Genomic DNA, 19081 nt, shown 5'->3' with positions numbered 1-19081 from the left:
TTTTCACCACGTAGCAACTAATTCCCAAGTCTGATGTTGTTCTTATATCTAATGGAACCTAGGTTTCCTTAACCCTTGATGCCCGTTAACACCCGGGGCCCGGGGCAGGGGAGGGGGCACATACATCTAATCTCTTTGCAGACGCTCAGATCATTTGAGATTCAAATTGTTACGTTAGATTTCTCTATCTTAGGTTGATAAATCAAAACGTGGGTTTATGGTGTGCTTATACGGAGAAGGAAAATGAATGCCAGCAAGATCCATGATTGATATCATGTATACATTGAGAGAAAGAGGAGAGAGACAGACTAAAAAAGAGAAAGCGAGAACGGAGGAAGTTTAAATAACAACTTCGTTGTGTTTAATCATTCTTCCTTTACTCCTCTTTTTTTCTATCTCCACCCCATCATTACAATAAAACTGATACATTAGTTATTGTTGTTGTTGTTGTTGTTGTGACTTTCATCATCATCTTACATTCACCAACCATTGATTGTCTCAGCTGTTACTATTTTAAACGCTATTGGCCGACAAGATCTACGTAGTCACATTACAGACAAGCAAAACAAGAAGGAAAGGAAACAAGAACACAACCGTTATCATGATCGTTTTAATGAATGTCTCCATCGAAATACAACTACTGGCGATAAAGGTGACCATTGATGATAGAGAAATTTCAGTGTGTGTGTGGGGGGGGGGGGAGGGGAGGGGGATGGGCACTCGATCAGGACTGTGGAGGGTTTAAACAAGACTGGTGTTCATGGTCACGGTTTAGTCAAGGGTCAATGACCCCCTCCCCACGAAGAATCTTCAAATTTAATCTTAAAAAAACACGTTTTATTTCATTTTATCCAACAATAAAATCAACTTTATACCTGTTATGATTATATCTTATTTAAGAAGAGAATAAGAATATACATTGTAAGTACATGCGTGTATAGATAATCAATACCGGGTAACACTCCGTGTAGTTAGCTTTAAATCATCTTCCATAATATAAAGTTGACAGAGTCGTGTGAAAAATATAATGTCGATATTGGCGCCAACAACAATCCTGGAATATAGCGTGGACCATGTGAGGGGCAGACAGCTCTGGCGACACTCCATCCTGTAGCAACGTGCTTGCGAAACGTTGTGAATATGGCAAATGGGTGTGTGCTCACCACTTATGCATCCAAAATATGCTCGGTCAGGTATCCCCGTGGCCTCCAACGTATCATCTTCATCGAAGGGGTGACGGTCAAAATCGTGTCAATTATTCACCCTAAATGCCTGGCGACCGCAAAACGAGCGTGGGTAAATCAGTCGTATATCAATTGCACGTTTGGACGAGGTTCAATCTAGAGTTTTCTATCTGTGAAGGGCATTGGACAGTGTAGAAAGCAACCTGTGTGAAAGGAGATAAAAAAATACATTTAATACATTAACGAGAAATATTACGCTCCATTCAGGCTCTAATTTTAATGACGAGTGATAAATCGAAATGCAAAATGATATCTTAAAATGGATGATTAGAGACAAAGTAGTCAAGGAGCAATATCAAAGCACTGATTTTTTTTTTTTTTTTATAAACAATGAAATATTTTATTCAAATAAAATGAGGGAAAACTGTCATCACCATGCATGATTCCCCACGACGTGCACATCTACATTCTTTATTGAAACTGAAATGATCATATCCCTTATCGTTGTCAATGCATTGTAGAATTTCAACAACGTAACAATGATGCCATATCAGATAGTAGAGTAATGGATGTATTTTTAATGAAATTTTTGATAATCAAGTTTTCTAAAGTTCGAAGCAAAGGGAAAATTGTGAGATTATAAAATGGTATGTTGGGTATAATTATGGTTTGATTCTCAAAAAAAAAAAAAGAGGAAAAAAGGCTTCCAGTCCCTCTGCTCGTACTATTTTGCTATGCAGGATATTGACGCCCTCAACGTCGATAACTAGAGCAGGTTTAGGTGGATATTTTTTTTTCCTTCGGCAAAGGCGGCGAGTCGCCGCGAAGTCCATTTGGCAAAGAGTTTGGAAACCAGACTAAGAAAATCAGGAAAAAGGAGGATACCTGCTTTTCTTCTTTGATGTTGTGATCTTCACTCCATTTCAGATTTCGGAAACGTGAGAAACTTGACTAAACACACACACACACACACACACACACACACACACACACACACACACACACACACAAATATGTACCTGCAAGGATAGTTGCACCGATGTGGATTTTGTTTTAATGTACGCTCTGGTTATATTCAACTTTGAACCGGAGTGGAATTCCGCGAAAAGTAGACATTTTGACATTTGATATAACGTCAAATAAAATGTTAAAATCGGATTTCGCAGGAGCGAGGAAACATTTAAATGACCACGACCTTTGTTTTGCTTTGTTTTTGTTGTTGTTGCTGTTTTGTTTTGTTTTGTTTTGTTCTGCTTTGTTTTTTAAACATTAAAACAGGCATAACATGCCAAGATAAACACTGCCAAGCAATTGTTGAAATAGTAAATCATGATTTTCACGTAGGCCTACCAACACAATCATGTCATACAACGACAAGACCATATATGAAACACACGCCAAGACTTGAACCTTACTAGAGCCAAAAATGACCACAACCAGTCACACCATTGTTTCAACCAACTCTGTAGTGTCCCACATGTACACACTTGATTTCCCTTCCATGGTTCGTGTTGTTGTTTTCCATCACACCTCCCCCAATCTAGAGGGACGTTATGGACTTTCCGACTATGCACACATTCGTTGCAGGGTTGATTCACGGTTGATGCGTACTATTCAGCTTACTTGATTACAAATGTACCACCTTTATAAGAAAAATAGGTTCAACTTTTGCACCATTACGGTGGCAACTTTGCGCCTTTCAAACCAGAAAGGTGCAAAGTTACATGTTTAAAGGTGCTCACTGGTCTGACTTTATCTGACTTTATCATGCAAATCAATAACAATTATCACAAAATTATGTACGCTTGCTGCATTTACCAACCGAACTCTTAACCTCATGTTCCTATACATCGACCCTATTACCACCAATCTTCCACCCTCATCCCCATACACATGAAACAACTTTTATACATACATCGAACCCAACCATCTTTTCATACACTGACACACACGCACATAAGCACACTCACACACGCGCGCGCGCACACACACACACACACACACACACACACACACACTTATTATTATTACACTTATTTCGTAATCATAACCATGCACACATGTTTTATGCACATGTAACGTTTGCTTCGACTTTTTCAAGTGGTCCTCTTGTAAACGATGTGATGAAAAAAAAAAGAGTTATGATGATGATATCACGACGTTTTGTCTATCATCGGTTTTATTGCGACATTCTAGCCGGTTGTGTGCCCCAGGGAAGTTTAATCAAATACTTGCAACAGACATGACGGCAACTTGAGTTCAAAGTCCTTCTTGTATTAAAGTGTCGCTTCGCCATCATGGTGTAATACCACAGGGCGTCCTAAGGGGATCAGGAATGAATTAACTCTTTGGTGTAGGCTGAAGCAAAATCGTACATAGTAATTTCAACGCAAATTAATGCATTCCATTTCGGTCTCCCACTTTGTTGCAGTCTGCTTGACGTGAATAGGGGTGTACAAACGTCATCCGTAACAGATAGACTATGTTCCCATTAAGGGTAGTTTGAAGGCCCTGTCAAATAAACGCATTACCTTTAATGGGATAGTAAACTTTCGGTTGATATGGGTTTGAGGTTCCCAATATTTTTTGACGATGTTGATTTTTTTTTTTCAGATAATGAGATACCCTCATGAAATATGAAAGAGCATAATTCCGGTTTTATCAAAGAGGAATTCAAAGTTTTATTTGATGAAAATTGCTTATGAAACAGCTGAGATATCCAAAACAAAGCAATACTAATAAAAGGTGGGACCCATGACAGCTTTAATTAGGATCGCTTTGTTTTACTTTGTTTTTAGATACCTCAGCCATTTCAAAATCAATTTTCATCACATAAACTTTGATTTCTCTTTGAATTGTAGGCTTCTTAACATTTCATGAAGGGGTCTCTAAGTATCTCACAAAGAGTTAAAAGCTGAATTCTCGCCTCAACCAATACTATACAATCCTTTTAAGGTCCTCCTCCCTGTCTATAGTCTATTACACAGGCTTACCCTTGATTAACGAAAGATTCCCCAATGTTTACGAATCACTACGAAATCCTTGTTAGTCAAGCCCATTATATATATATATCTCACAGATGGCGTCATCTCAAGAGTCCGACACCCACGAGTTCTACAACTCACGAGTCATACAACCCACGAGTCATACATCCCGCGAGTTGTACAATATTTCAATATCGAGTTCATGGGCTATGACTCGTAGATGTCGAGCTCGTCGGATGACCCCGACACAACAGTATGATACTGTGATATTATCTTGAAAGGTGTCATACTATCCTACTCTGTTTTGTGTTTTTTTTGTGTGTGTGGATGTCTGTGTGTTTCGTTTTGTTCTATTTTGTTTTGCACACATCATCACGAGTGCCTTTTATAAGTAGAATGAGCGGTTTACGAAAAAAAGCCAAGTAGGTTCCCTTAATATGACAGTCTGATTGAAATACACGGATACCTTTTGAGTTATTGTGCAATACATTTGCCATATTGCACCAGTGTTGATGATTTGATCGGAACGTTTTTGAGTTCTTGTAAAAGTAGCTTTTATTGGTATCATTTCTTTGATCGCCCTTGTGCAATCGTAAGCACTATAATGTGTCTCTATTGCCGGTGGGTATAATCCTTTCATCATAGACAGCATCGACCCTCGCCACTCCCTTTACCACAAATCCATGGAACTTGGCCAGGTTCACACAACCTTTTGTACAATAGGAGCTAACAAAACGTATAGAGTAAGAGAGGGTGAAGGTCGATGGTAGTCCCAACATGGGGGGGGGGGGGGGGGGTGACAATAATGTTTGACATGAACGGACGTATACAAAAAAGGCCTGTCACCCGTTGAGAACGCAGTATTCAAACATGGAAAAAAAATGAAAAGTTACAAAGGAAATATCTGATATCGTAACGTGTGAAGAGAACAGCAAATATGTCATTTGTGATTGTGTACATAATGGCCTTCGCCCTCCTTTCGGTCGTTTTCCTATACTAGTAATGTGAAGTGCACGCAATCGCTCATAAATCGGGGTCAATCTTCCGGTGGTACCACCATTCGTGAGGAAGCCGGGATTTCAGGAGGTTGTCTTTAGAGTTTTCTGCCAAGTTTTGTGTTTTGCTTTATACCTGTAAGATCTTAACTCCTTCGTGATCGTCATGGCTTTCCTCGACGCCTTCGATGTGGCCACGTCCACGACTACGGTCTATCTCTTCGTGACGGCCATACTCCTTTTCTTCGCGTGAGTTACATTCTCTCCTTTTCCCTATAGGCAGGGATTTACATTAGGGGTACATCATACACAATTTTACTCATATATATATATATATATATATATATATATAGAGAGAGAGAGAGAGAGAGAGAGAGAGAGAGAGAGAGAGAGACACGGGGGGGGGGGGTGAGGTCGTGTATTGCGCCATCATAATTATTGTGCTGAAATGTGAGCAGCTATACGTCGTAGAGTTGCAAGACGATTGAGCCGTGACCGTATTGTAAATATTATTGTTATGTTTTCCATTCGAATGGTTATTTCACACTACAACAGGCATTTCAAAAGTAATAAAATTGTCACAATAAAGTCCACCACCTCTTAATAGGTACATTAGGCGAAACGTAAAGAACACGATGAAGTAAGGCAGCGGAAAGTGACAGAGTATTGCAAACAGGGAAAAGTGTTGAAATGATATACCCGGAGACTTATATGTGTTTCAGCGTTTGCTATTTATTAACAGATTAAATCTCATTTATCAAATACAGAGTAATGAATGATGTCTAGAAACTGGTAGATCACAAACAATGTTAACACATCGCAAACAATGGGATAAATAGTTCATTTGTGCATTCTGTTGCAATGTCGGTGATATATAATTTGCGTGTGGATTTCGCTGCTTAAAGTTCCATCTGTATTAGAATGTCCATGTAGGTGCCCTATGTAAAGATTCTTAATGTATCCTTTAAACCTTGTTGGAGGATGTGTTGTAAGAAAAAGTGCACGAAAAACATATTAATACTTGTCCGAATACTCGCCATTCATTATGATACAGATCGTAATCAGAATTAATGTTCCTGAGGTTTTTTATTATCACTTTTAGCCTGAAAGCTTGTGTGATATATCCCATGACCTACCATTATTCTTAAATCATTCAGTAAGAACTAACATTCTGACTTTCACATTTAAAGCTGGTTAAAATTGACGTCATTTTATTTTAAACACTATCAACGGTGATGAAAGATACTGAGTATCAGCTCACTTGTGTGCATATTCATGACAACTGTTTGGCAATATCTACAAAACTTCTGAAGTTGAAAAAAATAACTACTCTTTTTTCTTCCTTGTTTGTTAGTTTTTGTTTTTGTTTTCCGTTCTTTTGTTTGTTTATTTGTTTGGTGTTGTTGTTGTTTTTGGGTTTTGTTTTTGTTTGTTTGTTTGTTTGTTTGTTTGTCTTTTTTTTTTTTTTTTTTTTTTTTTTTTTTTTTTTTTGGGGGGGGGGGGGGGGGGGGGGGTCCGGAATCGCCGGAATCGCCAGAGGTTTCAAATATGTGGAATATATCACCCTCACATATGCAAATTAGACATGGCAATGGGAATATCGCCTCAAATTTACCATTAAAGAAAAGACTGTTTAGCACTTGAACAAATATCATGGTTTTTTTTTTCTTAATGTGTTTGTTTCTTGTGATTCATTATTCCTCTTCCCTTTTAGCCGAGTCCTCAATCCTATAACCATTTCAACAACTACAGAGTTTGATGTGAAGAAATTTCTTCTTCGTAAGTGCATGTCACCAAAAACATTCGGTAGAGATCTGTGTACAAGCGAATGAGATATTTTCCGAGAACGTAATATCATAATACCTATCATAAGCTCAAATTATAGGCGACTGTGATGGAATATACTGCTTCACTAAACTAGAATAGCTTGAGTTGTACATGTTTCATACTTGCCATAGCTTTTAGAAAGTCTGATAACATGTATTTCAGACCCTGAGGAATCTAATTGTTTCTTTGATTAAGGTTACATCTTTAAAGAAAGTCATTCTCAATGATAGTTGATTAGCATTAAACAAATGTAGCCCTCTGACATCCAAAACTTAAAATCTGATACTGATGTAATGTAGCTATATGCTACCAAAAATCTGTGACCCGCTTATCATTGTATTATTTTTATTGTTTTTGTGTAGTAGGCCTGCCTAACAAATGGATTATAACCCTTGCTCTAAACAGACGATGACTATGCGTATACACACAAAACAGAGGTACTGATGTGATTTGATTGTATTTCAATCCCTTTTATTTCATTATACTTTTATTTCTCTCTATTACAATGCAAACAATAGGTTTTGACATTGTGGTTGACGCGTTAGGTGACATTTGCGAGTAATTCTGGGATCAACCTTCATCCACCCACCAAGTTTAATCCCAATAACTGACAGACTGACAGACAAACAAACGTTGATCAAATTATAGTCTGATCGCTATTTTTTCATTATTAAATTGCAGGCAATGAGTTTTGGTATTTGCGGTTGACGCGTTATGACATTTGTGGCCGACGTGTTATGACATCTGTAGTAATTATGATATTTGTTGTCGACGTATTATGACATTTGTAGTTATTCTGACATTTGTGATTAACGTGTTATGACATTTGTAGTAATTTTGACATAAGTGGTCGATTTTTGACATTTGTGGGCTCTACATACCGTCTTCTTTAGTTCAGTTAACACGTCTTACTTTGGTTTCCACATAATAGAATTAAAACTTTGATTATGTGTTTCTTTTATCACATACATGACATACGTAGCTCAGGGCACGTATTGTCTGGGTGTTTTCAATGTTAGGAGGGAAAAAAAAATCCTCGTATATCAAAGTTACGTGCTTGAAATATCTGCCATTGTGTTTGCAGATATAATGGGCCTCTGACCTTAGAATGTTTGCTGTGGTCAGTCTAGTGATTACATTTCAGGAAAAGGTTATACTGAAGGCTACCAACCCACATTTGTCACTCTTTTGGGGGCGGTCATGTGATTCTAAGGATTTCCCCCCTTTTAAGAGCATGATCAAGCGAGAAAGGACTGGGGTAGGATGGGGCTGGAATGGACGAGGAGACAACAGAGGGCTAACAGCCATGTGATTGCACCGAAATGAAGAAGGACCCGAAAGTTATATTACACTTTCATCGATATCTTACTAGAAACCAAACTTGACCGATCAATTTTCGATAATTTATGCTTCATTTGTCTTTTCAAAATTGCCAGAAACGAGATCTTGATTAACGCTTCACCGATTGAGTTTCACACAAACCCACAAACCGCAACCACATGCAAAGATAGACATATGTAAACACGTATAATGAAATGTGGTTTTTATATTTATGATTCCATGTAGGCCTGCTCATTCTCTTACATGTTCAAAATACCACTAAAATATCTGAATCAAAAGCATTTGGAGCTAATATGGAGTAAAAATGACAGTCATGCAACGAGTCTAAATATACATGTGTCATTATGAATGCGATGTGCCAGGTTGGGCCAACTCTCCCCTAAACCCCTCCTCCAATCCCACCCCCACCTCTCCCCCAGAGCTCCGCCCACCCATTCTCACATCTAGCAAGACCAGGTGTAATTTGGTGACTGATATGATCACCTGACGAACAGTCTGTACCAAGCGACCTTTCCAGATAAGCTAAACACACAGACACAAAGGTGAAGATACTTTTTGTAATCTCTTTGTGTCTTCATTATATCATTGAATGATATAGATTAGGAGGGTAAACAATTGATGCGAAATCCACTTCGTGACACGTTATAGGGTAAAAATATTGCACTGTTTTGTTGAACTCCATAACAAATCATGATGAAAAAAAAAAGGATGATGAAATAGCAACTTCACATAAGAATGCATGATTCGATGCTTAAGGAAGCAGAGCAAACGAAGAAATGTATGCTTAACTCCTGTAAAGGTACACTCGTTAAGCAAGTAGTATTGTAAGGGAATTATACTGCTACATTATCAGAATAATATGTGAACCTGCAATGACATCATCCTTTTCATGTGTATACATACGTTCTGAGTACATGTATTTCAGTTGAATGGCACACAATGAATGTCAGTAAATGGCACACAATGAATCCTTCAAATACATATATTGACGGCACTAGAAATTTATGTATTACATAATGTGACATTATACAGATCGTATGGAATATCTCTTTAATCTAGTTGCATTTGCATGGCATGGATGCAACGGTTGTCTGAGATAGCCATGCTTGTTAATTGATACAGTAGAGTCTCGTGACTTAAGACAGTGTCACAAATCAGGGTGTGACAACAAAAAAAAAACACCGTGTGAAAGAAAGTCCCACGCTGTTTTAGATAACCTCAACAGTAAACAGAACAAGTCTACAATTGATACTGCCTTCGACGAACCTAATTTGAATAGTAGGCCTACTAGTCTCAAACTCGAGTACAATTCAAACGAGGTGATAGTGTTATGGTCATGTCATATTCGCCAAGATACAAATCTTCTCTAGAAGTTTTGATATGATGCATAGTTTCTGAATTGTTCACATAACACACACACACACACACACACACACAAGTGATAAGCTATTTCAGTTTCAGTTTCAATGTATTTATTACTTCTCATATAGTTACTGCAAGAATAGTGTCACAAATTCTCGTAACCTTGTCCATAATAAACAAACCCAAAAACATACATGCATAGTTTTCACAGTAATTATAATGATTGGTCGGAATCGAATCGGGTTGTACAAAGAGAAGTATGACAGCCCAACATAAAAGCAGGATTGTTTGGCTGTAAAACCCCGAGTGATCAGTGTTTGTGAATGAGAAACAGTATTATGTGTGCAAACCAAAGGAGAGCTGTTATGTCCTTTTCTAATTCGAACAAGGGTTGACCCTGACGATATAATTGTTTCGCGTTACCGCTTTTGAAACCGCAAAATTGCATTCTTTTTGCTATAATGTTCACCTTTCTTTTTCATCTCTCTACATTTGATTAAAAATATCAGTGTGATTGTTTCCCTTTACAGTGTTACAAGGATCACATGATTCAAAGTTGAACCCGGAAACCGCACAGCAAACATGATTCTCTCGTGATCCAACTTATCATAACGCACGATATTACTTTCAAATACGAGGCCATATCAGGCTTGTCAGATCTCGGAGTTTCCATGCCCTCCCCTCCCCCTTTCTGGGTTGGTCGACTACGGGCCTTGGGTGTTGGGTGTTGGGTGTTGGGTGTTGGGTGTTGGGTGTTGGGTGTTGGGTGTTGGGTGTTGGGTGTTGGGTGTTGGGTGTTGGGTGTTGGGTGTTGGTGTTGGTGTTGGTGTTGGTGTTGGGTGTTGGGTGTTGGGTGTTGGGTGTTGGGTGTTGGGTGTTGGGTGTTGGGTGTTGGGTGTTGGGTGTTGGGTGTTGGTGTTGGGTGTTGGGTGTTGGGTGTTGGGTGTTGGGTGTTGGGTGTTGGGTGTTGGGTGTCGGGTGTCGGGTGTCGGGTGTCGGGTGTCGGGTGTCGGGTTGCAATATAGGCCTATAATTGCCAGAGTATTAATAATGTCTAATTAATAGTGTCTTTTTCCCTCATAAATTACGGCAATAATACTTAGTAGGTGCCACCGACCTTTTTGTTTCTATTTCTTCAAGTTCTGATAGCGGTTGATGCACGCAACCACCTGCATGCAGACAGCTATATACCGTGCACAGACGATTTGTACACGCGTACGCACACACACACATACACACACACACATGCACACAACACACAACATATCTGTGTGAAAACACACAAACACTACGATGTGGTGTAGAACTATGCAGACTTTGAGAAAATTTCTCGCCTGGTTACGAAAAAAAAAGAAGGTGCGAGCCGTAAGTCATGGGCTCTGGGGGCATTTTATGAAGCGTTTTGTCCGACAAATTTGTCGGACAAATTTGCTCTCAGCCAATCAGATGCAAGAATTTCATCAAGATAAGGCTAAAGCTAATAGTGTCAGTCAAAATGACAAGCTGCAGGAAAAAAATTTGTTCATGGCGTACCCTGGAAGTCCTCGGCACCGAACAATCACCTTTAAAATGTTTTAAAACAGCTTACAAAATATCCTTCCTTCAAGGTATCACTCAAATTAGAAATTATGCTCACCAATCTATTCCTCCCCCCCCAAAAAAAAAAAAAAACACACACACACACACACACACATATTTTGGCTAATACAGATTCTTAGTGTTTGAAATATAGATCTTTCGATGATATTAGGTGGTTTTCATTTCCTGTATAAAGCTCTCAACTTCTGAACATTGTGTACTATCGCTTTTTCTCTTCTCTGCTCTGCTCTTGTCTTTCCTTCTCTTTTCTTATCTTTTCCTCTTTGGGGAACCAAGACAGAAATTGAATTAAGGGACAAGAATATTGGGGGGACCCATTATTCTTGTCTCTTAATTCAATTTCTGTCTTGTATCAAATCCCCAGTGTGTTGTCCTCCTCAGTCAAATAACATAGGAAATGACGACTGTTAATTTATACGCTATTTAAATTTGTGTGTTATGCGTTTTGTTCCTTCACTTAAAAGTAGAGAGAACAACAACAAGTCATAATGTCCAGAGGCCGTTATCAAAATCACAAGCCATTTGTGACCCTGCATCACGAAACAAACACAAAGACGCACCCCTTGGTTTTATGGGAGGACTAAAAAAGGGGAAACGGGTCAACCAAGTCAATATGAAGAGTTTGTTCGCAAAAACCGATATGTCCATATTTGCCAAATGGAGATATTTGCGATTAAAGGTCAAGAAAAGTAAAGAGAATAAAAAGAAAATATTTGCTTCTTTTGACCATAGCTTCAGAAGTGTACCTTTATATGTAGTGACCAGTATATCATTTAAAAGGTATTATTTTGTGCTTTATGACAGAGACCGTACTTCAAAATCTTCAAAAAGGGACTTATCGGTTTTTGCAAACAAACTCTTCAATTGAGTTTTTTCATGTTTTCTGAAAGAGCTTTCTTCTTCTACATTATTCTTAAGTTTGGGATCATAAGATGAACGGAAAAGTGTGTGCTAAGCAGTTTTATGCCACTTTTTTTAGAATAATGTGATCAGGTATGTCTTTAGAGGTCCCTTTTCATTTCTCGAAAATCCTTTGCACATTCTTCATTTTCAATTCTAGTAACTTTTGAAAGGAAAATGCTACTGCTTTTAACGTAGGCATTGATTACGGACAGAATGTGTTGATAGAGCATGCTCAATTTCAGCTTAATCTGATAATCCCTTCATTGTTGTTGCTCCTGTGGTTTACAACCTGCTGTTTGTTCCTTTCATCGAAGAGCTAGCACTGCTTGGTAAAGACTATAAGCGCTTGTATAGACCCTTGGTATAGACACTCTACTTCAGAGCCTCTTCTCTCAGATCACGCTTGTTTCAGAGTGTGTGCCTTCTTTCCAATATTTAGATAGGTTAGGAGAGTCCATTTGAATTGAGTAGTACATGATTTGAAAGCTTAGAGTCTGCTCTTTCAGAATCTGACCCTAACTAAAAATCCATGTCTGGCGACTTTTTGTTGATTTTGTGATGCAGGGTCACGTTTGCTTATCGATAACGGTCTCCTCCACCTATACTTTAACATATACCATAATGAAACGCATGTACGTATTATTCTTATTTCATATCAATAAACACTCTTGTGCATATTTTCATGTGAATTTTTTTTTTATTTTGACACGTTGATTTCCTTTATACAAGTGGAGAATAAAAAACATACTGAAATCATCATCATCATCATCATTATCACCTGATCAAGTGACGCATATGGCAGGACAAACTAGAAAAGCACTCCGAGAGTGTAGACCTCGGCCAAGCAGTTACTTTCCATCGATGATCTTGCTTTCCACCCACTGAAAAATTGCCCGATTTCCCCAATATAGGAGCCTTTGTTACGTCATAAACCCTCACATGCGCGGCGCGCCCACAGAACTCTTACACATAGAAGAATCACACCCATTCACAACCCGCTGAGCTCGGTGTCGCCACCGCGCGCCCCGGATGTGACGCCTCAGTGCACACGCCGCCATGTTGCTTAGCGGAACCTCAGCAGCTCCTCGCGAGTACGATACGGTCAACTCACTGATCGGACAGTATGACAGCCGCTCATAGCCCTTGATATTTACTTGAACTTGTAAACTGTCAAACTGGTACTTCTCAATCCAGCGTTGACCACAGATTCATGTACTCATATTTATTTCACACTCTTCCCTGAAAGTTGTCTGTATTGAAACAGATGTTTTTTCCCCTTTCGGATAGATCTATTTGACTTCGGAGACGTGATCTGCTTTGGTATAAAATAATCTAAGACGCGCGCCTATCCTTGTCTGTGTCCTGACATTTTTCTGATACCCCTCTCAACCCTATGTCTTGCATTTTTTCCCCTCCAATGATATTGTAAGAAGATGTGTGTTCGTGCTTTTGATTTTTCTCCCATTAAACAGGTCAAATTAAATTTCCAGTCAGTCCAGTTGTAAAAATCAATGATTTGTGGATATGATCATGTAATACATCTTCCCCATCTGACATATACTCGTTCAACATATCAGAAATTTGGAAGACAACATCACCTTAATTATTCCTGCTGTTATCATTATCATTAGTAGTGTGTAGTACAATGTAGTTATCACTATTGCACATATTGGTATAGGGTATAGGAAGCAATAGGCCTATAGGCATATATACACTGTATATCTGTATACATGAAATAAAACAGAAATCGAGTTCATGCTAATCACCGACAATTTATTTCACCACACCAATTTTTGAGCGATTTGCAACAACATTTGAGAAAGAGCGAATCGTTCAAATATTTGTGTGCTGTAAATAAATTGTTGGTGATCAACATGAACTTGGTTCCTGTTTTACTTTCGATATCATGATATTGCTGCACCAACAAGTAGACTACCCGGTACTCAATCAATATATATATATATATATATATATATATATATATATATATATATAAAAAATTATCTATGTATATATATATATATATATATATATATATATATATATAATTATCTATGTATATATGTATATATGTGTGTATTCACACACTCACACACACACACATTACAAGCATGAACTCCTTTCAAGATTGTCTTCCCACAAAAAACAGGAAGTTAAGTTGGACAGAGTTAATTTTCCTGATTTTTTACAATTTATTTGACATTTATCAAGGTCAAAGTTGATTGCTGAGAATCAACCACAGTACAGTGATATACCATTTGCTTGAAGTACATGTACCATTATCATACCTAATACGGCGGCTATAATCACAGGCAGTACATGCGTCAGGAACATATTATGCAAATGATAGGCAAGACCACCAGTGTCGCAAATTTGTGACAACTATTGTAATCACAAAAGCAAATGCATATACAAATGTATACATCTATAATGGACATGCAATAGAGCAACAACATAAAATTCATGAATAATGAACACTGTCTGGCAAGATTATCTAAGGCAATACATCAATATAGTGCACAATTTCACTTGCCCTTGATAGCTTCAAGCGTGATTCAAAAAGAAAATCCTAATGAGTGTAAAAACGCACTATGGTATAGTATGAAAACATATTGTGTTGATCCGCATGCACTATGGCAATATAAATCTATGAATTATGGACACTGAAAAGAACACCAAAGGCATTCCTGGCAACAGTATTAAAGGCAATACATTTGTAAATGTAAGATTTCACTTGTACTTGTTAGCTCAGCATGATTCAAAATTAAATCCTTAGTAATGAGTTTAACAAAAACTATATATCCCATACACTGTGTAGTATGAAAACATAATTTGGTAACAACATGTAAGCAAAACAAGTATCACAGATATTTACAACAAATGTTGTATATCACGAAAGCAAATGCCTGTATAATCAACTATCATGCAATATAGCAACAACATAAAATCCATAAATAATGAACACTGTCGGGCAAGAATATCAAATGCATTCTTGGCATAACAATATCAACTAAAGGCAATACATGAACATCTGTATAATGCATGATTTCACACGCACCCGTTTGCTTCAAACGAAATTCAAACTGAAATCTAAAGAGTGTGAAAACATAGTACACTGTATCTCAAAGTATGTACATGTAGGCAAAACAAGTGTCACAAATATGACAACTACATGTCTTGTATATCATGAAAGCAAATGCATGTACAATCACTTAGCATATGGCAGCAAACAAGGCACCGGCAGCTGACAGTTTATATCCAATATCACCCCTAACTTTGTTGTAAGAAGAGACTTACATGTCAGCGCAATAACAGTTAGTGAGTTTACGAATACGCATCAGTCAGGTCTAGCTAATTCAGACAGAAGTAAAAATAAACAGATAAAGGTTACCAGAAATTGGGCAGAAACTAGAATCTACAGACTCAGTACTGACGTGACACTGACATTACCTAGTATAAAGTAAGTAGTTTGAGTAATATACTAGAATAGTTAAATTTATTCAGTATTATCAATATCATTGGAACTTCAGTCTACCCTACAACTGTTCGTACTACTACTACTACTACTACTATTACTCTACTTTAATACTAGAGTACACAGTCAGTCTAGACAATCTAGTATCTACTAAACGACTGTAGTGTTGTCACTGACACTGACCCACCACTGGTACTGTGACTCTAGCTAGACAAGAATAAATCTACGTGTAAAGTTTACACCTAAGCTCAAATTTACATAAGTAGATAGTACTTTTTTCATGTACAAAGCTGCTTGCCCCAACACACAACGTACAGAGTGTATAGCCCCAGGGCCTAAATTAGGCCTACTTGATCTTTTTTTATTTTGCATATTTTGGTAGTTGGTGGTAAACACATATGTCGACGGCAAACACAAAATCCAGTGTCTGGGACTACCTTTGCTACTGCGCTCACAAGAAAGCCAACATACGACCGATCCGCCTAATTGTAACGTGACTTGGGGAATTAATTAGTTGTTATTCTCATCATGGCTTGGTGTCAAACTTACCTGTTTCCAAATCCTTTTGTCGAGTGATTTGTGCAGTTTACAGCCGCACAATACGGCATTTTAATGCCTCGTTCAGGGTCAGAAAAACACGGTACAACATGCAGTCACTGTATGTGGATAGCGTCTGCTGGGATTTGCACGCAAAAAAGTTCCGCTAAGCAAAATGGCGGACGTCACGTGACAATGAGTCGAGCGACGGCGACAAAACGGGTGGCGAGTGATTCTTCTATGTGTAAGAGTTCTGTGGGCGCGCCTCGCCCAGCAGAAACTACGGCACGCACTTTAGTGCGCGCATGCAAACCTCAAATACGCCCAGCCTGATCTCCCAAGTTCATTGACCCTACCTGCCAAAATATCAAAAATCCTTCATAAATTCCCCCAAAATTCTCGGATCACTACCAAAAGTTAACCGTGTGGTACTTGTGTCATTCTCAACCTTTCCTGCAAGTTTCATCCCAATCCGTTCAATACTTTTTTGAGTTGTTTTGCGCACAGACAAACGAACGAACGAACGAACGAACGAACGGACAAACCAACAAACCAACAGTAACGAAAACATAACCTCCTTCCTTGGCGGAGGTAACAAAGGGTTTACCCAGGCGAACAAGGAAATATCAGCAAACAAAATCCACCAAAATATCTGATATACCAAGAGCAGATCTGTTTTTAAATCTATTCAATATGTTAAGATATTAGGGTGGACTTTGTTTGCTGATATTTCCTTGTTCGCCTGGGTAAACCCTTTGTTTGTCCTGCCATATGCGTCACTTGATCAGGTGATGATGATGATGATGATGATGATGTCAATATGTTTTAATTCTCCAAGGGGAAATGCGGAATAAATGATAAATGGAGGAATTTTGACGAAAAGCATGAAAATATTCAGCAGAAATGCAAATATTGCCCTTTTGAAAAATTATGCATTGATATGGGCTCAAAGCGGAATTGAACTCACAAGAGCACAAAATGCATCTTATACCACTACATTCTGTATGTTAATGAGAAAATACAATTCTTTTTTTAATAAAAAGCAGATAATTTGTAAATCTAAATTCCTCAGATAGCCCGTTTTCTATGCACATCCAATATATACACCCATTTTATGCATCCCTGCCAATCTCCCATAAATTGTTTTGATTATAGCCCTCATCTATACACACTTTGCCATAATGAGCCCTACTGTGGAGTAGTCCTGAGGCCCCAGATCAAAGATAAGGCTTTGAAAAGCATTGCATACATTGTCAAAACCTTAAGGGGAATCAAAAATTTCCCCTTTGGAACGAAATCCCCTTAAGACAACCTCGTTTTCAGACGTTTATTCCCCCTATGGAAGCTTTTATACGTTTATATCTGCTGGTCTGTGTCAACGAAATGGGCATACTGATTATCATGCTTTGCATCCACACTTCTGCCTTGTAGGTACGATTTTTGGTGCCACACCTACTTTTGGCGAATGGGAATTCCTGGTCCCACCCCTCTTCCGATCTTCGGTAACATCCTTGCTATTGGAAACGTAAGTTTACATAGACCTCAACACAGACACATAAGTAGGCATACTTACACACGTTGACATGGTAACACTGTTAATGGCATAATCATCAAAGTTCAGGAGAAGAAGCGTTGAAATGAGTTCATTGTTCAGTAAGTTGATATGAACTGACTTTCATTGTGTCCATGCCTTGTCTGATCAGTTGCGATCTTTCAAACTTCATTGTAGAGGGAGACAAAGAAGAAAACTCACACCTTAACCTTGTCCCCTCTACTTGATAAACTCTTGCTTTCATTTCCATAAATACAGTATAAAGTTGGACATTTTGTTGTGACGGTTAAGTGCTTGCAGTACTGCAGTTGTATATGTAAATTTCAATTATGCAGCTTTATACCTACATGCACATTGCACGTTCCTTTCACTTTGGAAGAATTTTCACGAGTCGATAAAAAGCATGTCGGACAAGCATGGCCCCGTGACCGGAATCTACCTGTGGCGAGAACCAATCATCATGGTCAGTGATGTCAAGCTCCTTAGAAAAATACTCATCAAGGACTTCGGCAAGTTCTATAACAGGAGGGTGAGTCGTAGCAATGTGTAGATATGCTTAGAGTGGTAGTGTGGGTTGTGCTAATGGTATAGTAGGAGCAGTAGCAGATGAAGTAGTAGGACTTTAAAGATCCTAATCAAGACGCAATCACGTGACTATTCTTTAGTTCTTCTTATTGATGCCCAAACGGGCATATTTTTTTTAACCATTGACTGCATGCAAATCGCGACCGGTAGGACCTTGGCTTCTCACTTAGAGATACGCGCGTGACTGTGGCTTGTCGTAATCAATGACATCGATATTGCACAATTTTTAATAGCAATGCGCACTCAGTCAATGTACAAGCGCGCGATCAAATATTTACCGGAAACAAGTTCGAGTGCAGGACGAGATTGTTTGGGTATTTCTTTGGATATCTTGCAAGTTCTTCATGTACAGCTGATTTGTATTTACCCATAAAATAAGGTAAATGTAAAATACTTCATAGAACCATTTATAAAGCAATAATGCACTGGTGTGGTTTTTTTTTTTTTTTCGATATCGGAGGTGCAGCTCATTTTCAGGTATTTACAATGTTTTGCAACATGCACTCCGCCGCGCCTTGTGAACGTTGCACTATTGTAAATACCCATACCCACAAGTGCACTGGATCTCCACTAACGCACTCTCACCTGTGCATTATTTGTATATTGCAATATGACACTATGTTTAGGATGATTTGAAAACAGAATTAGATAAACAATAGAGTAAGCGATATCTTGTAAAATGCTACTCTTCTGGAGGGGTCTAGAAGGTTGATTAGCTGTATTGCAACCTGTGTCTC

At 38.4% G+C, this 19081-nt stretch overlaps 1 protein-coding gene across 1 annotated transcript in view; it reads left to right on the top strand.

Annotated features, from left to right (window-relative positions):
- Positions 1-5228: 5228 nt before the first annotated feature.
- Positions 5229-19081, top strand: part of LOC139718730 (cytochrome P450 3A29-like) — a 30190-nt gene continuing 16337 nt past the window's right edge. Inside the window, exons 1-3 of the mRNA XM_071630194.1 lie at positions 5229-5412; positions 17639-17732; positions 18139-18288. Of these exons, the coding sequence (XP_071486295.1) occupies positions 5330-5412; positions 17639-17732; positions 18139-18288 (327 nt within the window). The 5' untranslated portion in view covers positions 5229-5329. The remainder of the gene's footprint in view (positions 5413-17638; positions 17733-18138; positions 18289-19081) is intronic.

The sequence above is a fragment of the Diadema antillarum genome, unplaced genomic scaffold (genome assembly GCF_040938485.1).
Source record: "Diadema antillarum isolate AM-2024a unplaced genomic scaffold, OU_Dant_1.0 scf00000099, whole genome shotgun sequence".
Lineage (NCBI taxonomy): Eukaryota > Metazoa > Echinodermata > Echinoidea > Diadematoida > Diadematidae > Diadema > Diadema antillarum.
Note: the sequence above shows the minus strand (reverse complement) of the source record. Positions and strands in the feature narration are given on the sequence as shown.